General features: G+C 45.2%; 1 protein-coding gene across 1 annotated transcript in view; it reads left to right on the top strand.

Annotated features, from left to right (window-relative positions):
- Positions 1-14,825, top strand: part of STK32A (serine/threonine kinase 32A) — a 315,716-nt gene extending 300,891 nt beyond the window's left edge. The window contains exon 13 of the mRNA XM_077472966.1: positions 13,557-14,825. Within this exon, the coding sequence (XP_077329092.1) occupies positions 13,557-13,653 (97 nt within the window). The 3' untranslated portion in view covers positions 13,654-14,825. The remainder of the gene's footprint in view (positions 1-13,556) is intronic.
- Positions 14,826-21,614: the final 6,789 nt, after the last annotated feature.

Below are 21,614 nucleotides of genomic sequence, written 5' to 3'. Positions count from 1 at the left end.
GAAACGCGTAGAGTTAACATCTAATGGATGCTTGCATTTTGAAATTCCAATTACTTTTATTTTTCTATGCATTTTACTTTCTATGTATTTATCCCTGTATTAATTGTACCAATCATGTACATTGATTGATTTGTTCTGTATCGACTGTACCATCATGCCCAGTTACCAATTATATTAAATGTTTTTATATGAATATTATTATGTAAATTTTGTGATTACGCTATTCTGTATATCATTGAATATTGATATAATTGTGACATTATGTACTATTTATTTGGTGCTATGATATCATAAAAATCGAATTAAATCTACATACTTGATTAAAAACTAGTTAAAGTGGAGGGCCACCCTGAAAAACCAAAGTACATTAAAAATTAGAAAAAAATTAGAAAAAAAATGAAAAACTTTTTTTTTTTAAACTTACCAGAAATGCCTGTTGCTAGACATATCGTCCTAATCTGCCTCTTCCTCCTCCGCAGTGATGTTCTGTCTTCTCTCCTCCGTGCGGCGTCTTCTGGGTAATGGGTTGCGCTGTGTTCTGGGAACTGTGTGTCCAAGAACACAGCGTGCCCCATTGAAAAATCGCTGCGCAGTAGGAAACGGGCAGTGAAGCCGCAAGGCTCCACTGCCTGTTTCCCTTAGTTGAAATGATGGCGCCGGGACCCGAGAGCCGATGGACGGGTCAGCCTCGGGTGGCCGACATCGCGGGCACCCTGGACAGGTAAGTCTGCTTATTAAAAGTCAGCAGCTACAGTGTTTGCAGCTGCTGACTTTTAAAACATTTTTTTTAAAGCTGGCCTCTTTAATTATTCTTTGACATGCCTCATCTAAAGTCCCACTTCAATCTCCATCCTCTTTTTTCACACAAATTAAGGATGGAGGCATGTCATTGTTATATTAAGGCTGAAATAGGTCACAACTCCCTTAAACAGATCTCTCTCTCTCTCTCTCTCTCTCTCTCTCTCTCTCTCTCTCTCTCTCTCTCTATATATATATATATATATATATATATATATATATATATACATATATATATATATATACATATATATACATGTATGTGTGTGCGTGTATATTATTTTATATATATATATATATATATATATCTCGTCGCAAAAGTGAGTGCACCCCTCACATTTTATTATATCTTTTCATTTGACAACACTGAAGAAATTACACTTTGCTACAATGTAAAGTAGTGAGTGTATAACAGTGTAAATTTGCTGCTCCCTCAAAATAACTCAACACACAGTCTAAACTGCTGGCAACAAAAGTGAGTACACTTCTAAGTGAAAATGTCCAAATTGGGCCCAATTAGCCATTTTTCCTCCCTGGTGTCATGTGACTCATTAGTGTTACAAGGTCTCAGGTGTGAATGGGGAGCAGGTGTGTAATGCCCCGTACACACGAGCGGACTTTTCAACATCCAAAGTCCGACGGACTGATTCCGTCAGACTATTCGATCGTGTGTGGGCTGCAATGGACTTTTGATTCACCAAAGTCTGACGGACTTTAGAATATGGAACATGCTTCAAATTTTTCCGACGGAACTCCGCCGGACCCGGTCCCTTCGAAAAATTTGCTCGTGTGTATGCTATTCCGACGAACTAAAACCGGCGCTAGGGCAGCTATTGGCTACTGGCTATGAACTTCCTTATTCGAATCCAGTCGTACGTCATCACGTTCGAATCTGTCGGAGTTTAGTGTGATTGTGTGTGGCCAAGTCCGCTCAGCCGAAAAGTCCGTCAGAACTCTGTCGGAACTCCGACAGAACTCCGGCAGAACTCCTTCGGAAGTCTGTCGGACATAAGTCCTCTCGTGTGTACGGGGCTTTAAATTTGGTGTTATCGCTCTCACTCTCTCATACTGGTCACTGGAAGTTCAACATGGCACTTCATAGCAAAGAACTCTCTGAGGATCTGAAAAAAAAAAATGTCGCTCTACATAAAGATGGCCTAGGCTGTAAGAAGATTGCCAAGACCCTGAAACTGAGCTGAAGTATGGTGGCCAAGACCATACAGCGGTTTAACAGGACAGGTTCCACTCAGAACAGGCCTTATCAAGTTGAGTGCACATGCTCAGCATCATATTCAGAGGTTGTCTTTGGGAAATAGATGCATGAGTGCTGTCGTTATTGCTGCAGAGGATGAAGGGATGGGGGGTCAGCCTGTCAGTGCTAAGACCATACGCCGCACGCTGCATGGCTCTCATCCCAGAAGGAAGGTGTTGTCACATGAAAAGATATAATAAAATATTTACAAAAATGTGAGGGTTTATATATATATATATATATATATATATATATATATATATATATATATATATGTATATATATATATATGTATATATAGTATATCTCGAGTTCCAAAAAAGTTGGGGAGTGTTGTTAAAAGAAGAGGAAATGCTAGACCATGGTAAGCATAGCCCTGTCTAAACTTTTTTGAGATGTGTTGCTGCCATCAATTTCAGGATTACCTTAATTATTTCTTAAAAGGGTCCATTTTCTTAGTTTAAACATTTGATATGTTTTCTATTTTCTATTGTGCATAAAATGTGAGTTTGTGAGATTTGCAAACCATTACATTCTGTTTTTATGTAGATTTTATATAGCATTCAAACTGTTTTGGAATTGGAGTTGTTAGTAAGTCAGTAAGTGAGCATATAGCATTTTCAAGTGGGGATCGGCAATAGTATTCACTTTATTTCTCTTAGGACATCTGAAAACATTTAAATATGCTGTATTGACAGTAAAAATCCTGCCAGGAAAAGTGTCTCCATTATGCATGTTATCCCAAAGGTCAGGTAAAACAAGCAGAAACAAATTAACAGAAGCCTCTCACCATGCTTGCTGGTTCGATGATGGTCGTTAAATGTACCTTCCCAGTAGCTCTTTACCCTCCCATGCAGCAGTCTGTTGGCACCACATGCCGACATGATACTGGAGGAACAATGAGACAGCAGGAAAACTGGAACTTAGCAGCTTAGTCCATGCACCCCACGGTTGTCAGAGGACCAACAGATTACAGGCCTGTCAGCGTCGGTGCTTCCCTGTGCGCCTGCGGGGTAGAACGGTGCAATGGCGCACATGGGTGCACGGTGCGACAGGTTTGCGCATACGGGTGCATGAATTAGTGGGTCCGCGCACGCATGTGCGCGGTGAGGCGCAACGGCGCGCGCGCATGCATGCGGCTATGCGCATGGCTATGCGCACAACGTAATTCCCCTGACAAGCGTATAAAAGGCAACCTGGTGCTCTGTGTCATTGCTGGTTTGTCTCTTCAGCTCCTGTGTTCCTGTGCCTTGCCTGTGTTTCCTGTGCCTACCCGTTGTGACCCGGGCCATGCCTGACTACTCTTGGACCTCTCCTGCAATTGACCCTTGGCTTGCCTCTCAGACTCCTCTCTCTGCTGACACCCGTGTTTGACCCTTGGCCTCCTCCTGGACTTGTCTCAGCCTACTCCCTGTGTTTGACACCCAAGACCTGCTGTTTGACCTCCTGTGTATGACTCCGGCTTACTTTCAGACCCTGAATCTATCTGGACTTACCTGCGTCTGCCCTGCCTCCTACCACTCCAAGCTCCAGGTGTTAGAGCCTCAGCCGGGTGTTTCTCCAGTCAAGTACCAAGTCCATCCTGCATGAGTACTTCTTCTTCCAGAAGACCTTCAGCTTACATTTCACCTGCTGGCAACCCGTGCCCCTCCGTGCTTTTCCACTCTCAGGGGTACTGTGCACCCAGTTGCAAGGGAAGCCGCTCTCAGCAACTCGGCCCTGGTGAGTACCTGACAGTATAAACCAGCCATGTCAGAGGCCAACAGAGCTGGCTCACCCCTCGAGGCCCTCTGCCAGCAGGTTGCAGCCCTCACCCAAGCTGTACAGCGACTTCAAGATGGCTACTTCCAGATTGAGGGCCGCCTACAGCACCTGGCTATTCCTCCTAGTCCTCCGGATTCCTTATCCACTGCAGCTAGCAGCACTTCCGCTTCACAAGCTCAAGGCAACCCCACACCTGCAGTAGTCATGACCCTTCTGGAACCCAGGGTCCCTACTCCTGAGCATTTTTCTGGAAACTGGAAGAAGTTTCGGGCATTCAAGGATGCATGCCTTCTGTACCTGGCTCTTCAGCCCAGGACCTTCCACTCCAAATCTGTGAAGGTGAGTTTCATAATTTCGTTGCTATCTGATGAACCACAGTCTTGGACCCACAACCTCCTAGAACAGAAGCGTCCCCTTCTTGATTCTCTAGAGACTTTCTTTGAAGCCATGACGCAGTTGTACGATGATCCCCAATGCACCGCCATGGCCGAAGCCATCCTGCATTCCCTAACCCAGGGAAAGAGACCGGTGGAGGACTACATTGTGGAATTTCTAAAGTGGTCTGGGGACACCAATTGGAACGAGGCTGCCCTTAAAGAGGAGCTGCACCTTTAAAAGAAATACTAAAATCCAGCAGCTACAAATATTGCAGCTGCTGACTTTTAATAAATTGACACTTACCTGTCCCAGGGTCCAGCTATGTCGGCGGCAGATGACGAGCAACCGCTCGTCTCTCCGCTGCCCCCACCACCATCCTCTGTCAGGGAATCGGGAAGTGAAGCATTGCGGCTTCACTGCCCGGTTCCCTACTGCGCATGCGCGAGTTGCGCTGCGCGTCTCCACTGGTCCACGCTGGGAACTGTGTGTTTCCCAGAACACAACGGGGGCGGGGCTTGTCCCGGAAGTGGGTGCAGATACCTGGATTATCCAGGTATCTGCACCCCCCTCCCCCCTGAAAGGTGCCAAATGTGGCACCGGAGGGGGGGAGGGAGAAGATGAGCGGAACTTCCACTTCAGGGTGGAGGTCCGCTTTAAGTACCAATTTCACCTGGGTCTCTCCGAGATTTTAAAAGACGAATTAGCCCCAGTAGATACCCCGCATCCTTGGAAGATTTGGTCCAGTTGGCCACCAAGCTTGACCGACGTCTACGGGAGTGTCGTTCTGAACGTCTCCAGGCACCGAGACCAACCTGGATGTTACCTCGAGTGCCTCCTACACCCGCACCTGTTCCAGTCTCCGCTCCTTCTACTGACAACAAACCTATGCAGCTGGGTCTAGTTTGGGCTCCGCTCACCCCTGACGAGAGGCTCCATCGGCGTCAAGCCAATCTTTGCCTATACTGTGGGGAAGCAGGCCATTTCCTACGTAGCTGCCCTGTGAGATCCAGTAAGTGCCAACCTCATGTTCCTGTAAATTCTCAAGTTGCGGGTTCCACTCAGTCTCCCTTTGTCCTCCTGGTTTCATTACAGGTGGCGGGAGAGGAGCTTCGGCTGGGAGCCATCATTGACTCTGAGGCCTGCAGCTGTTTCATGGATGCATCGTTAGCTCAGAACTTGCATATTTCACTTCGTACCAAGAAACAATTTCTTCAAATCCACCTGGCTGAATGCTCCTTACCCTGCTCAGGTCCTGTGACCCAGGAAACAGAACCCATCCTGACCTCTACAGATTCTGGTCACAGCGAATTTCTTAATTCACCCATGTTCCCGATCATCCTTGGGTTCCCCTGGTTGCAAGCTCATGATCCATGGATCAACTGGAGCAAGAAAGAAGTGCTCTTTTCCTCTGCCTATTGCTCGCAACATTTTCTCCTGCCGACCTCCAAGTCCACCTCTTGCCTAACTATACAGACAATATCTGACAACCTGTTCCCCCAGCCTATCATGATTTTCTGGACATTTTTGACAAAAAGATGGCTGATAGTCTGCCGCCCCATCTGCCTTATGATCGCCCGATTGAGCTGCTACCTGGTTCCGAAATTCTGAATTTTTATTTTTGGCCGGATTTTTCCATTATCAGAAACTGAATTAGAAGCCATACGCTCCTACATTGATGAGAACCTGGAAAAAGCATTCATCCGACCTTCCTCCTCCCCAGCTGGCGCAGGCATCTTTTTCGCCAGAAAAAAAAGATGGTTCTCTCAGGCCTCGTGTGGACTATAGGGAGCTCAATAAAATCACTATCAAGAACAGGTACCCGCTTCCACTCATCCCTAAACTTTTTCAACGTCTAAGAACTGACAAAATATTTACTAAATTAGATCTTCGGGGAGAATATAATCTAAAGTCCAATAGTGCAGCGCTGCACAACAGTTTTAAATGAGATTGTCGATAAAAAACAAATGTGAATAAAGACAATGATTGTCCATAAAAAATAAATCTGAATACAAGAACTTTAAATGTGATTGTCCATAGACAGGTGATGGAAATCTTCCACCAAGATTCAAAGTCCATATACGCACACTACACCCTCGTGCTCTCAATATGCTTACCAGAATGAAAAGAAAACAGGCGTATAATCATGCAATCTAGATGTCAGATAAAAAACTTGGATGGCCCTCTCCAGACTTGATAGATGGATCACAGGGTTAACCAGGTACATCAGTGTCAGATGGAACATCAAACTAACATCAGGGAATGGATTTAAGCAATCATCACCAGAATAGAAGAAAAGGAGCAACAATAGTGAAGCCCGTAAGGGTATAACACTTAAAATTTATTGTAGTCTACTTACAGAGTGACAGCAACATCAGAACATATAACAATCTGCGGTATATAACGTGCTTGCATCAGCCAGCCTAAGCATATAATCTAGTCCGAATCCGTGATGGTGATGAGTGGAAAACGGCCTTCAGGTCCAGATTTGGACATTTTGACTACCTAGTAATGCCCTTCGGGCTCTGCAATCCCCCAGCTACGTTCCAACACCTGGTCAATGATATTTTCCATGAGTATCTAGACAATTTCGTAATTGTACATCTTGATTATATTCTGATTTTCTCCAATTCATTAGAACTGCACCGTACCCACGTAAAGAAGGTCCTTCTCGTCTTCAGAAAACAAGGGCTCTACCTAAAAGGGGAAAAATGTGAATTTGAAAAAGACACCATCCAGTTCCTCGGGTTCATTATCTCTACAGGAGGAATTTCAAGGGATCCACAAAAGGTTAAAGCCAGCCAGGAGTGGCCAGCCCCTTCAGATAAGAAAGCAGTACAGCGATTTGTTGGCTTCGCCAAATTTTTTCGCAGGTTCATCAAGGGGTTTTCCGCAATTATTTCCCCATCACTCAATTAACTCGTCAGCAAGTTACGTTTCAATGGTCCCAGCAAGCCCAGGAGGCCTTTGAACTAAAAATACTTTTTATGTCAGCCCCCATCCTTCAACATCCGGATCCAAGTCTTCCTTATGTATTAGAAGTAGGTGCTTCCGAATTCATAACGGGGGCTATTCTATCCCAAAGATGTGGTCCAAAGGCTCTTCTCCACCCGGTCGCTTTTGCTTCCCAAAAACTCAGTTCTCCGGAGAAGAACTATGATGTGGGGGACCGAGAGCTTCTTTCCATAAAATTTGCTCTAGAAGAATGAAGATACCTGCTGGAGGGTGTGTCCCAGCCCATCATGATTTTTACAGATCACAGGAACCTGGAGTACCTTCGAGCTGCTAAGCGCCTCAGACCCCGACAAGCACGCTGGGCCCTCTTTTTCTCCAGGTTCAATTTCCATATCACCTACCGCCCTACGAACGGGAAAGCGGACGCATTCTCCCGCATGTTTCCAGTAGTTAATGGATCATCTGAACCTACAACTATTCTATCCCCACATAACTTTCTCCAACACATCCAACTTGATCTTAAAACAACCATTAAGCAAGCCACCAATCAATTCACCAAAGCTGCAGAATCCTCCTTGGAAAGGAAAGAATGTTTTCTATGGGCACACAGCAAGGTATTTAACCCCCCTTCAGTAAGACTTCAGATTCTACAAACTTTTCATGACCACAAGATGGCAGGACACTTTGGGATCCAGAAGACTGCCGATCTGATCAACCGCTCCTTTTGGTGGCCAGGTTGGAGGCAGGATTGCAAGAACTATGTCCAGTCTTGTGTTATTTGCCAGCACAACAAGGGGTCAAACACCAAAGCCTGGGGACTTTTGAGATCCTTACCTGTTCCTGAACACCCCTGGAAGGAAATCTCTATGGAATTCATTGTCGATCTGCCACCCTCTGACAAATTCACCACGATTCTAGTAGTGGTGGATCGCCTCTCAAAAATGGCACATTTTTTGCCCATATTAGGCACTCCTTCTGCTGTAGCTACGGCAAGTATCTTCATAAAGGAAGGGGTAAGACTACATGGTGTCCCCCTCAACATCGTGTCTGATAGAGGAATCCAATTCACCTCCAAGTTCTGGAAGGACCTCTGCAAGGCTCTGGAGATCAAGACCTCGCTATACTCAGCATATCACCCGCAAAGCAACGGTGAAACGGAGAGAACAAATCAAACATTAGAAAAATGCCTGCATTGTTTCTTATCCTGTTCCCAAGACAACTGGTCTACTCTCCTGCCCTGCGTAGAATTTGCCTACAATAACTCCATACACTCTGTCACCAACCAGACACCTTTTTGCGCCAATTACGGCTTTCACCCTTCCTTCCTGACAGATTCCATTCCCGAAGTCTCCACTCCACACAAGAATGGGTAAAATCAATCCAGGACAATTTCCTACAGATCCAAGAAGCTATGAAAAAAGCTCAAAAGGATTACAAGGAATATTATAACAGAGGAAGGAAGAATTGCCCAAGTTTCAAGATCAGGGAGAAAGTGTGCTTATCCACTGTTAATCTTAAATTGCCATACCCATCACAGAAGCTTGGTCTTAAATTTATCAGCCCTTTTGAAATCAAGAGAGTGGTAAACCCAGTGGCCTTTGAACTTGCCTTACCTAGTTCATACAAGATTCACCAGGTATTCCAGGCATCCCTGTTAAAACCAGTAGTTCCAAGCTCCTTCACCGGAAGAGAAGTGGCACCCCCTTCACCAGTCGAAGGCAAAGAGGAATTCGAGGTGGAGGCAATAGTGGACCATAGAAAGACGGGGAGACAGGCCCAGTATCTAGTAAAGTGGAAGGGGTATCCCCCAAAGACAACTCCTGGGAACCCTCCAATAACATCCACGCTCCCGCTTAATACAGGATTTCCACTGGAGGCATCCTAAACTACCAGCCAGATTAGGCATCCGGAGGCTGCCTCTTTGAGGGACACTGTCAGAGGACCAACAGATTACAAGCCTGTCAGCGTCAGTGCTTCCCTGTGGCATAGAACGGTGCAATGGCACACACGGGTACGCAATGCGATGAGTTTGCGCATGCGGTGTGCGAATTAGCTGGTCCGCGCACACACAGTATTGCAGGTTGGCGCACGCATGTGCGCGATGCGGCGCAGCGGCTACCGCGCATGCGCGCAGCTATGCGCAAGGCTATGTGTACAACGTAATTCCCCTGACAGGCCTGTAAACGGCAACCTGGTGCTCTGTGTCATTGCTGGTTTGTCTCTTCAGCTCCTGTGTTCCTGTGCCTTGCCTGTGTTTCCTGTGTCTACCCGTTGTGACCCAGACCGTACCTGACTACTCTTGGACCTCTCCTGAAATTTACCCTTGGCTTGCCTCTCGGTCTCCTCTCTCTGCTGACATGCATGTTTGACCCTCGGCCTCCCCCTGGACTTGTCTCAGCCTACTCCCTGTGTTTGATGCACAATACCTGCTGTTTGACCTCCTGTGTATGACTCCAGCTTTCAGACCCTGAATCTATCTGGACTTACCTGTGTTTGACCCTCGGCCTCCTACCACTCTAAGCTCCAGGTGTTAGAGCCTCAGCCGGGTGTTTCTCGAGTCAAGTACCAAGTCCATCCTGCACGGGTACTTCTTCTTCCAGAAGACCTTCAGCCTATGTTTCACCTGCTGGCAACCCATGCCCTTCCATGCCCAGTGCCACTTGGTAGTGGCAGTAGCACATGGTCTAGCGCCAGCTTCCCCTATAGTCAACACAGCAAATGGCCTTCTAACAGAAATATGTGGGCCTGATCTTGCACCTCACTCTCTTTTCACTCTCTGCTGGAGCTGCCTGCACAGTACAGTTCATGTGCCTTTCAGCTGCAGACAGCCTCCCCCCAACAGCAGCAATGTAGGCTCTCAGCCCAGTACACAGGCTTACAGTGGCACTGTCCTGGCTCACTTTGCACATCCAAACACAACAACTCCCAAGCACCTGGCAAACACTTCTCCCATCCTCTCTAGTCTCACCCACAGAGACACTCTACACTATATATGCAGTGGATGTGGCTTACCACAGTGACAACCAATAATGACACAAGATACCAGCAGAAGAAATCCACACCATGGTGTGTCAGGTAGTGGGCTGGGGTGTTATTTGCTGCTGCAGTAACTAGAGGCCTTTCTGTGGTGATGGTTTCTTCAAAATATTTACCTTTTGAGGCACACTCTGATTCCACAGTAGGCCTGATCTCTTCCCTAGTTCTTTTGTTCCTTCAGAAGCTGGGCCTGGTGCCTGTTCTTTTAATCTGACAATAGTAAATATCATCTTAACAACAGCAGTCCACAGGTATCTCATCCCGCCTAAGCAACATTTGAGCCTGTAATATCACTGGAGAGTTAGGGACACTGACTGGGATTTTCCCTCAAATTCTCTGTAGTACTTTCATTGAGATCACTGCAGGGATCAACTCTGTTCCAGAATCTTTCTGTTCTAGGTCTGTCTCTAATACAACATAAGAACCCAACTGGCTCAATACTCTACTGAAGTTTTCCAAAGAGATGAGTTGACAACCGTTGAATTTTCTTGGTCTACTACATGCAGCTTAGATTGTAAACTACAGAATGAAGAGTCAAACTTGGAAGAGATGGGAGCCAGAAGCCATCTCACTGGATCTGTTTTTTCCCCACTATCAAAAAGCTCTTGGTGGTCTCCCAGGGCTAGGAACATAGACAGTATATTGGATGGTCCCTGGTGCTTTGACAACCAAAGGACAACTTGCTTTGTGGCTATTTATTGTAGGATAAGGTATTATCCATTGAACTGTACAGGGCAGATGGCAGACATGTGTCATGGTGTCATTTGGGTGAGTGGTTTGCTGATATCAACGCTGTGGATCAAGTAGCCCATGGTGGTGGTGGGGTTATGGTATGGGCAGGCATATGCTATGGACAGTGAACACAGGTGCATTTTATTGATGGAATTTTGAATGCACAGAGATACCGTGAAGAGATCCTGAGGCCCATTGTTGTGCCATTCATCCATGACCATCACCTCATGTTGCAGCATGCATGGCCCCATGTTGCAAGGATCTGTACACAATTCATGACAGCTGAAATCATCCCAGTTCTAGCATGGCCAGCATACTCACGGAACATTTCACCCATTGAGCATGTTTGGGATGCTCTGGATCGGCGTATACAGCAGCGTGTTCCAGTTCATGCTAATATCCAGCAACTTTACACAGCTATTGAAGAAGAATGGACCGAAATTCCACAGACCACAATCAACAACCTGATCAACTCTATGCGAAGGATATGTGCTGCACTGCGTGAGGCAAATGGTGGTCACATCAGATACTATCTGGTTTTCGGACCCCCCCGAACCCCCCCCCCCCAATACAGTAAAGCTGCACATTTTAGAGTGGCCTTTTATTGTGGCCAGCCTAAGGCATACTTATGCAATAATCATGCTGTCTAATCAGCATCTTGATATGCCACACCTGTGAGGTGGATGGATTATATCGGCAAAAGAGAAGTGCTCACTAACACAGATTTAGACAGATTTGTAAACAATATTTTAGAGAAATAGGTCTTTTGTGTACATAGAAAAGGTTGCAGATCTTTGCGTTCAGCTCATGATAAATAGGGGCAAACACAGTGTAGATGTGTTACATAAGTAATATATTTCAAGCATTTCTTTCTTTTAATTTTGATGATTATGGTTTACAGCTAGTGAAAACCCAAAATTCAGTATCTCAGAAAATTTGAATATTACATAAGACCAATAAAAAGTCTTATGTAATATTCATTACTGAAAACTATGTCCATGTACAGTATAGTATGCACTCAATACTTGGTTGGGGCTCCTTTTGCATGAATTGCTGCATCAATCCGGTGTGGCATGTAAGCAATTAGCCTGTGCCACTGCTGAGGTGTTATGGAAGCCCAGGTTGCTTTGATAGCAGCCTTCAGCTCGTCTGCATTCTTGAGTCTGGTGTCTCTCATCTTCCTCTTAAAAATACCCCACAGATTCTCTTTAAGTCAGGCGAGTTTGCTGGCCAATCAAGCACAGTGATACCATGATCATTAAACTGTGTATTGGTACTTTTGGCAGTACCAGTGATGATTCTGTGATAATTTGGGGAACCATGTCATCTGCTGGTGTTGGTCCACTGTGTTTAATCAAGTCAGCGCAGCCCTCTACTAGGAAATTCCAGAGCATTTCATGCTTCCCTCTGCTGACCAGCTTTATGGAGATGCTGATTTAATTTTCAAGCAGGACTTGGTATCTGCCCACAGTGCCAAAAGTACTAATACCTGATTTAATAGCAGAGAAAGCACAAAAAAGTGCCACTCTAAGTGCAGTATGAAACACAATTTATTTGAGCACAGGATTTATTGTACGCACAAAGGTATGTGACAGGTAGGCATATCAACAAATTAAGCTGTCTGGGGGGAGTCCATCAGGGAATCCATCAGGGGGTCCATTAGAGGGTCCATCAGGGAGTCCATCCGAGGCAAAGACGTGGGAACCGTGGAGCAGGTGGCGCCAGTGGATGCTGGCGTTTTCTGGTCCTCGGAAACATGAGATGCCGGTGGATGAGTCACTTCCGGTTGGACGGGTAGTCAATAGCAGGCGACGTGTTTGCGGAGCATGCACTCCTTCTTCAGGCCAAAGGCTTGGAGTGGCACTTTTTTGTGCTTTCTCTCCTATTAAATCAGGTATTAGTACTTTTGGCAGTGTGGGCAGATACCAAGTCCATAAAGCTGGTCATGAAATGCTTTAGAATTTCCTAGTAGAGGGCTGAGCTGACTTTGGACAAACAGTCCACTACATTTGTATCAAATCAGGGTGGCACTTTACATAGTTGATCTGAGATCCAAAGATATTGTACACTTAGATTGTATAGTGTATGGTCATCTTACGAGGTTGTTTCTACAAAGACGACTGATGTTAGGGGACGCAACAACTTCTGCTGTCTGAATTTCATTTTGTTGCTATTGTTAATTTCAATCTTTTTGCAGAAAATAATTGTACTGTATAGAGCAGGAGGGAAGTTAAAAAAATGGATTGTCAAATATGCCACTTAGTCCACATTAATTATTATTTTAATTAAAATGTTTTACAGCTTGTTGTTCATGCTAGTACGGTATACCATAAGTTGTAGTTATAATCATTTTTAGCAGGGGTTGCCCAAGACCTGAAAGTTATTTTAAGGGGTGGAAATAGCCACTCTGATAGTATAAAAATGTAACATCGTAAAGTGCTTTAGCACATCATCTATCTTTCTCATCGTTTGGACTTTTAAATTGCCATTAATTAGAACACTGGCACTGGTTTCAGGTACCTATGGTACTGGAGCTGAAGGTTCTCCACTGTTATATGTTAAGTTAAAGAGGTTTATTATTCAATTAGTAAGATTATAACAACTTCCAGGTGAATATTTGTATTATTTTGTTCCATTATTGCAGAAGCCAAAAGGACCTCCAGGTAAACGAAGAGAACATAACTATGGTTCAAGCCAAAGAAGATGAGGATGGACAAAATAATAACCTACAAACCATGTGATATCCACATGTACTCTTCCTGCATTATGTAGCACTTGATATGCTGGACTTTATGGAGCAAAGGTTATAAGCAACATGTCTCTGATATCTAGGAATCCTAGCAAACTTTGCATTTATTTTTGACTGTGAGACCTATGGAGGCTGTTAGAGACAATCTTCTTCATGAATCTTAAAGCATTTATGTATAATAAGATGACTCTTCCTTTTGATTCATTCAATTTCAAGCTTATTTTTTTGTAGGGCTGAGCGATAATGCATTTTGCACAAACTTAAAAATATATATATTTTAGATTAAAATTTTTAGAGCATTAGGACTTTTTTCTAGGCTGTTTTTTTTTTGTTTTTATTTTTTGTATATCATTTATTACATACCTGTAGCATACAGCCAGGAACATGCAATGGAAGTACCACAGATTAATAGTTAAAACATTGATATAAATGTATTTTGTTCAAGGCTGATGATGAGTTAGTCTTGTCATATATAATATTCAGCTATGCTGTTAGAATTAAGTATCTGTATATTGTGTTTTTGTGTAGCCTGTTATCCATAGTCACCTTATGGAGGAAAAGACAAGGTCCGCAAAACAATGTAACTGAATGTGGGTGGGCCCAAAGCTCTGAGCTATTTCATGAAAACAGGGTTAGAATATAGTTTAAATATCCAACCTGGGTATTAAAGTAAGCCAAAAATATGAATAATAAAGCTAAGAAGATGGGGTGAATGTTAGAATGAGCTTAGTTGAATGCAGGAACAGGGATAAAGACTTTTGGTGTATGCTTGTTAGGGTCAAGATAATGGCCACGTCTTAACTACAGCTGCCTAAGAAATGGGTCACATCTTAATTAGTGCATGGCATTGTCCTAAATTAGCTAATTTACTGTAGAAACTTGACTACTCAAGATAGGGTCTGAATTGACTATTCTATTCAGACCTCAGTTTTTTGAGAGTTCATATAAAGACCAAAATTAAGTGGAAGGTATGAAGAAAATTTCTTTAAAAAAAAAAAGAATTGTTGCCTTTTATGTACATTGTTTTTTTCTTTCTCCACTGTTCCTTACATATAATTCATTTGCATTCTTTGTTCAACTGTATAGAATAAAATGGAAGGGGATTGCAGCTAATGTAGTATTAAAAACAGGAATTTTAATAAAGCAACCAAAGTGCACTAACAATTCTGTATGGTATAGTTTTCTTTATTTGTGGCTAAAAGTGTTAAATATTGGAACTGTGGTAAATTAAGCATATTCAGCAGGCTTTTACAAATATTAATTCCACATTTTGAGACTGAGGTTCTGTTGCCCTACCAGAGGAAGGAATAAGGAGTACTGGCAGACTCCTAGGTGGTAGGCAGCGGAGATCGAGCTTGGTACTGGCCTTTCTAAAAATGCCCATCAGACATCAGAGTTTATTAATTCATTACTGGCAACTTCCTTAAAGCGGGAGTCCACCGGGACTCCGCGTTTTTTTTTTTTTTTTAAAAGCCAGCAGCTACAAATACTGCAGCTGCTGACTTTTAAATAGTGACACTTACCTGTCCAGCGCGCCCGCGATGTCGGCACCCGAAGCCGATCGCTCGCTCGTGCCGCCGCCATCTTGGGTATGGGAATCAGGAAATGGAGCCTTTCGGCTTCATTTCCCGGTTCCCTACTGCGCATGCGCGAGCCACGCGGCGCAATCTGGACGGTCCCCGCTGCCTCTGGGAGCTGTGTGTTTCCCAGCAGGCAGCGGGGCACTTGCTGAAGGGGGCGGGCGCGGACGTACGCCCCTTTCCGCAGAGAGCTAGCCCGGAAGTGGGTACAGTTACCTGGATTATCCAGGTAACTGCACCCCCCTCCCCCCTGAAAGGTGCCGATTGTGGCGCCGGAGGGGGGGGGGATTCCGATGAGCGGAGGTCCATTTTAGGGTGGACCTCCGCTTTAAAGTATATATAAAGCCAAAACATTGTATTCCATTTTGGATACAGTGGACAAGATTTTGTTTTACCACTTGTGTCTCATTTGGGAGATATCTGTACGCTTTCTTTCCAAACTCAACACTAAGAGAGAGGATATTTTTCCAAATAAATCCTTTCTTAGACAGTTGTCAGAGAGTCTGCACTGGATGATTTCCCATCTATTCTTGTTCTCATACCAACTCAAAATTTTGGATTTATCCTTACTTTTATTCCTGGTGACATTGTTGATCAGGACAATAATGAGGATGAATCTTTGGGAACACACGCAGCAATACAAACCTGACGGTGGTTCTTACGCCTTATTACCCTTTAGTTATATAAGATCTTGTATTGTCATTGCGGAACAGAGGAAAATTCAGGTTTTGTCATGTCTGTTTCTACAAATGAAAGTGCTAAGTAACAGAAAGTTGTAGATTATCTAATGGCGTGTGAATGAGAACCCCCACAATTCACACTTCTACATACATAAGTGGTCCATATAGTAACTTTGGTGTTGATTTATTCACTGTAAGGCCATCACAGGGGACAAGGGGGCACACTTTATGTCTGAAGGAAAAGAGATTTAATCTCCAAATACTGAAAGATTTATTCACAGTAAGGCCGCGTACACACGGGCGGACTGTTGGCTCAACTTTGTCCGCTGAACAGTGTTTCAGCGGACAGTCCGCCCGTGTGTGGGCTTTCAGCGGACAGTTTCAGCGGACAGTTTGACGGACAAAGTCTTTCGGAAATTCTGAAAAACTGTCCGCTGAAACTGTGTTTGAGCGAACAGTCCGCCCGTGTGTAGGCTACTTTCGAAATGAGCAAACCCCCGCTCGGAGGAAAGTCTGCTCATTACGAGCGCGTGTGAAGGTAGGCGGGGCCCGCGACGGAGACGTCGCGGGCTCCGCCGCCTGGAATGGACTTAAAGGGGAACCCCAACGCCGAAAAAAATCGGCGTGGGGGTCCCCCCCAAGTCCACAACAGACCCTCGTCCGAGCACGCTACCCGGCCGGCCAGGAAAGGGGGGGGTGAGCGAGCGCGCCCCCCCCCCTGAGCTGTACCAGGCCGCGTGCCCTCAACATGGGGGGTGCCTTGGGGAAGGGGGGGCCGCGCGGCCCCCCCACCCCAAAGCACCTTGTCCCCATGTTGATGAGGACAAGGGCCTCTTCCCGACAACCCTGGCCGTTGGTTGTCGGGGTCTGCGGGCGGGGGGCTTATCGGAATCCGGGAGCCCCCTTTAATAAGGAGGCCCCCGGATACCGGCCCTCCACCCTATGTGAATGAGTACGGCGGCGGCGACGGCGACAGAAGACCGGGCCACCGCCTCTAAAAGAGCTATAAGAAGGCGCGGTGGCCCGGCAGAAGAACCGAAGGCGTCGACAGAAGAACGGAAGGCGGCGGCGACAGAAGACCGGGCCACCGCCTCTAAAAGAGCTATAAGAAGGCGCGGTGGCCCGGCAGAAGAACCGAAGAGGGGGACAAGACCCCCGAAGTCGGAAGAAGAGGCCGGCGGCGGGGAGGAAGAAAGCCGGACTCCTCCGCTAGCAAAAGAGCTACAAGAAGATAGCGGAGGAGTCCGGAGAAGACCCCCGAAGACGGAAGACCCCCGGAGCTGTGCAATAAAATATTTTTTCCCTGTGTTGTGTTTTTTTTTGTACTTTATTTCACAGGTGAATGGGTAGGGGTACATTGTACCCCATACTCATTCACATAGGGTGGGGGGCCGGTATCCCGGGGCCCCCTTATTAAAGGGGGCTCCCGGATTCCGATAAGCCCCCCGCCCGCAGACCCCGACAACCAACGGCCAGGGTTGTCGGGAAGAGGCCCTTGTCCTCATCAACATGGGGACAAGGTGCTTTGGGGTGGGGGGGCCGCGCGGCCCCCCCTTCCCCAAGGCACCCCCCATGTTGAGGGCACGCGGCCTGGTACGGCTCAGGGGGGGGTGCGCTCGCTCGCCCCCCCCTTTCCTGGCCGGCCGGGTAGCGTGCTCGGACGAGGGTTTGTTGTGGACTTGGGGGGGACCCCCACGCCGATTTTTTTCAGCGTTGGGGTTCCCCTTTAAGTCCAATCCAGGCGGCGGTGTCTCCTTCGCGGGCCCCGCCTACCTGTACACGCGCTCGAAATGGGCGGACTTGCCTCCGCCTTACGTGGGCGAGTCCGTTCATTTCAAAAGTTGAGCGAACTGTTTGGCAAACAGTTCGCTGAAACAGTCCGCTCAAAAAAGTGCCGTGTGTGGCCATGTCCGTCCATGCTAATTTTGAGCGGACTGTTTGCCGAAACTGTTTGACGGACAAAGTTGGGCGAACAGTCCGCCCGTGTGTACGCGGCCTAAGAGCTGTGAAAATGTGGAAAAGACTCAGAGTCCTGGATTCTTTCCTAAATGTACATAATATAACTGGATACTAACATTTAAAGTAGGTAAGTAGGTAAAGTAGATCAAGGGAATATCCGACTGCCTCTCAGGGGATCAGGAAGGGATTTTTTCCTGAAGCAAATTGTATCATGGTTTGCGTTTGGATGGTATATATGGGATTGTATGTTTTTGTTTGTTTTGTTTCCCCCCCCTAGGTTGAACTAGATGGACTTGTGTATTTTTTTCAACCTGACTATGTAACCATGTACCTCCCACACACACACACACTCTACTAAACAAACGTGTTTTTGTTTCTGTCTCTCTTTCCATTTAAAAGCTATCCCATCACTTCCCTGGTCTGTGATGCATTGCCAACCTAACCTCCTATCTAGCTGTAGATTACAGCCAAACAGCAGCAGACAGAAATCTGTATTGCTAAAAACCTTGATTTTTTATTTCCTCGATAAAAGATGCACATTCATTTCCTGCTATCAATCAAAATTTCTGAAAGAAAGGGTCATTTACTGCACAGATGTTAATCACATGTGAAAAGATTGACATTCCCTGCTTTCCTACTACTTTCTCCTCTTTGTTCGTACACTATAATAATTATTAAGCTATTAATTTCAGCTATGGCATGAAGCCAATCCTATGAAAAATTTAACATTTAACCCCTGATAGTATGTTTATGGCAGCCAGCTCATTTTTGGAAAAATAAATGTTGATCAGACAGCCCTTGGCAGAGAGAAGGATGCCATCTGGACTCCAGCAGTGAAAAGCCATGTAATAGGTGGTAGGGCACAGCTGGGAATGAGTATTGCAAAGGTCATTAAAATGTGGTTCAGAGAATGCTGAATGTATAATCAGAATGCCAATTTGCTTTGGTCACATCATTTGTTGGCTGTTGCTCAACTTTCTGGGTTGTTCTGGATGACATTCATTAACTTAGGTTTAAACAGCTAATGCAAAGTGTACACCTTAAGGTAAGTCATTAACCACTTACAGACCGGACCATTTTGCTTGTCAAAGACCAGACCACTTTTTGTGATTCGGCACTGCGTCGCTTTAACTGACAATTGCGCGGTTGTGCGACGTGGCTCCCAAACAAAATTGACGTTCTTTTTTTCCCACAAATAGAGCTTTCTTTTGGTGGTATTTGATCACACCTGCGGTTTTTATTTTTTGTGCTATAAACAAAAATAGAGCGACAATTTAAAAAAAAAACATTATTTTTTACTTTTTGTTATAATAAATATCCCACAAAACTATATAAAAAAACATTTTTTTCCCTCAGTTTAGGCCTATACGTATTCTTCTACATATTTTTGGTAAAAAAAAATCGCAATAAGCGATTATTGATTGGTTTGCGCAAAAGTTATAGCGTTTACAAAATAGGGATAGTTTTATGGCATTTTTATTAATAATTTTTTTTTACTAGTAATGGCGGCGACATTATGGCGGACACATTGGACATTTTTGACACATTTTTGGGACCATTGTCATTTATACAGCAATTACTGCTATATAAATTCAGTGATTCCTGTGTAAATGATACTGGCAGTGAAGGGGTTAACCAGTGAGTGGCAGTGTAGGGGTTAAGTGTTCCTAGGGGTGTGTTACTAACTGTGGGGGGCTGGGTTTTCATTTAGTGAACACTGATCTCTGTTCCAATCACATGAAGCAGAGATCAGCATCACTAGTTGCTAGGCAGAATGGGGGAATGCTGTTTACAACGGCATTTCTCCATTCAGCCGCTCCGTGAGACAATCGCGGGTATGCCCACGACGATCGAGTCCGGGGTACCCGCGACCGGACTCACGGGGGTCCTGACCAGCACGCCATGGCAGGGCGGCAAATTTAAAGGGACGTACAGGTATGCCCATTTGCCTGCCCGTACCATTCTGCCGATGTACATCGGCGTTCGCTGGTCGGTAACCGGTTAACTGTTAATTTTTTGCACAGTACCCTTTAACACAAAATTTGAAGATGTCATAAACCCAATAGCACCATATTTGGTAAGAAGTAAATGCAACCCATAGACCTTACTACAGACCTGCTTCCCACTGCCCGAACCTTTGCCTAGCCATACAGTGTTTACAGTCCATCTTAAAGTCTTAAAGTGTTACTAAACCTAGGACCCTGCATTCATTATATCTGGTCTCCCACGGTGCACAAAACATGAAAATGCACTAGCTTTAGTAAATAGAAACTGCTAAATACCTTTTTATCATCAGAGGTTAGAGCTGATGACTTCTATAATTGTCTGGTTAAAGCTTGTAGGAGGAGTTTTCATTCTGCTGTGACTGTCCTGACAGTGCTGATTGGCCAGTGCCAATGACATGCATTCTCCCAAGAAAAAAAACTCTCTAGCAATACACACCAAACTGAGCATGTGCAGAGTGTCCCAAAGGCTATGTTCTAGTAGGAGATGGACTGTAGACTGTGGAAGGATGGAGGAAGGATGATCAGAGAAGACAGGATCAAACAGTCTTTTTACACAATGCATATGATTTATTCCTTAAGTTCCACAGTGAGTATAACAAGCATGCTTTACTGCATATACAGACTGATTTTACTGTTGTGGGTTTATTAACACTTTAAGTGTGCCTCTTCTGCTGTAGTGATTCTAGAACAATCATAGCTCTACTTTTAAAAAGTCCCTCCTTTCACACTGGCATTTCAGTGCATGCTTAGAGATATACTACTAACAGACGTATCAGCCTGGATGTCACACCACTTCCTCAAACTTTATCTAAAACCGAACTCTTAATATTTCCTCCCCCACGTGCCCCTTCACCTGACTTCTCTGTCAAGATTAATGGCACATCAATCAGTCCGTCCCCACATGCCAGGGTGCTAGGGGTAACCTTAGACTCCGAACTGTCCTTTCAGGCCCACATACACCCCTGTCCAAATCACGCCGCCTTAGCCTCCGCAACATTTCCAGAATACGCCCCTTTTTAACTGATGACACCACCAAGCTTCTAATTCACTTCCTGGTCATCTCTCGCCTTGACTACTGCAACTCCCTCCTCATTGGATTACCTTTACATAGACTTTCCCCCCTTCAGTCCATAATGAATGCTGCTGCCAGACTCATCCACCTTACCAGCCATTCAGTGTCCTCCACCCCTCTCTGCCAATCCCTCCAATGGTTTCCACTCACCCAACAAATAAAATTCAAAGTACTAACAATAATTTACAAAGCGACCCATAACTCTGCCCCTAGCTACATCACTAACCTATCCCCAAAATACCAACCAAGCCGCTCTCTTTGGTCATCCCAAGACCTCCTGCTCTCTAGCTCCCTTGTCACCTCCTCCCATTCTCGCCTCCAGGATTTCTCCAGAACTTCTCCCATTCTTTGGAACTCCCTACCCCAATCTGTCCGACTGTCCCCTAATCTATCCATCTTTAGACTATCCCTGAAAACCCTTCTCTTCAAAGAAGCCTATCCTGCTTCTAACTAACACTGTTTTACTTCCTCCATCAGCTCATCCCCCCACAGCTATTACCTTTTCTATCAATTGGCCCTTCCTTTTTAGATTGTAAGCTCTAACGAGCAGGGCCCTCTGATTCCTCTTTTGTAATGTAACTGTAATGTCTGCCCTCATGTTGTAAAGTGCTGAGCAAACTGTTGGCACTATATAAAACCTGTAATAATAATAATAA

Source organism: Lithobates pipiens, unplaced genomic scaffold, assembly GCF_037356315.1.
Source record: "Lithobates pipiens isolate NorthernLeopardFrog02 unplaced genomic scaffold, aLitPip1_a1.2 Scaffold_8, whole genome shotgun sequence".
NCBI lineage: Eukaryota > Metazoa > Chordata > Amphibia > Anura > Ranidae > Lithobates > Lithobates pipiens.
The sequence above is the reverse complement of the archived record's forward strand: the minus strand, read 5'-3'. Positions and strand labels throughout refer to the sequence as shown.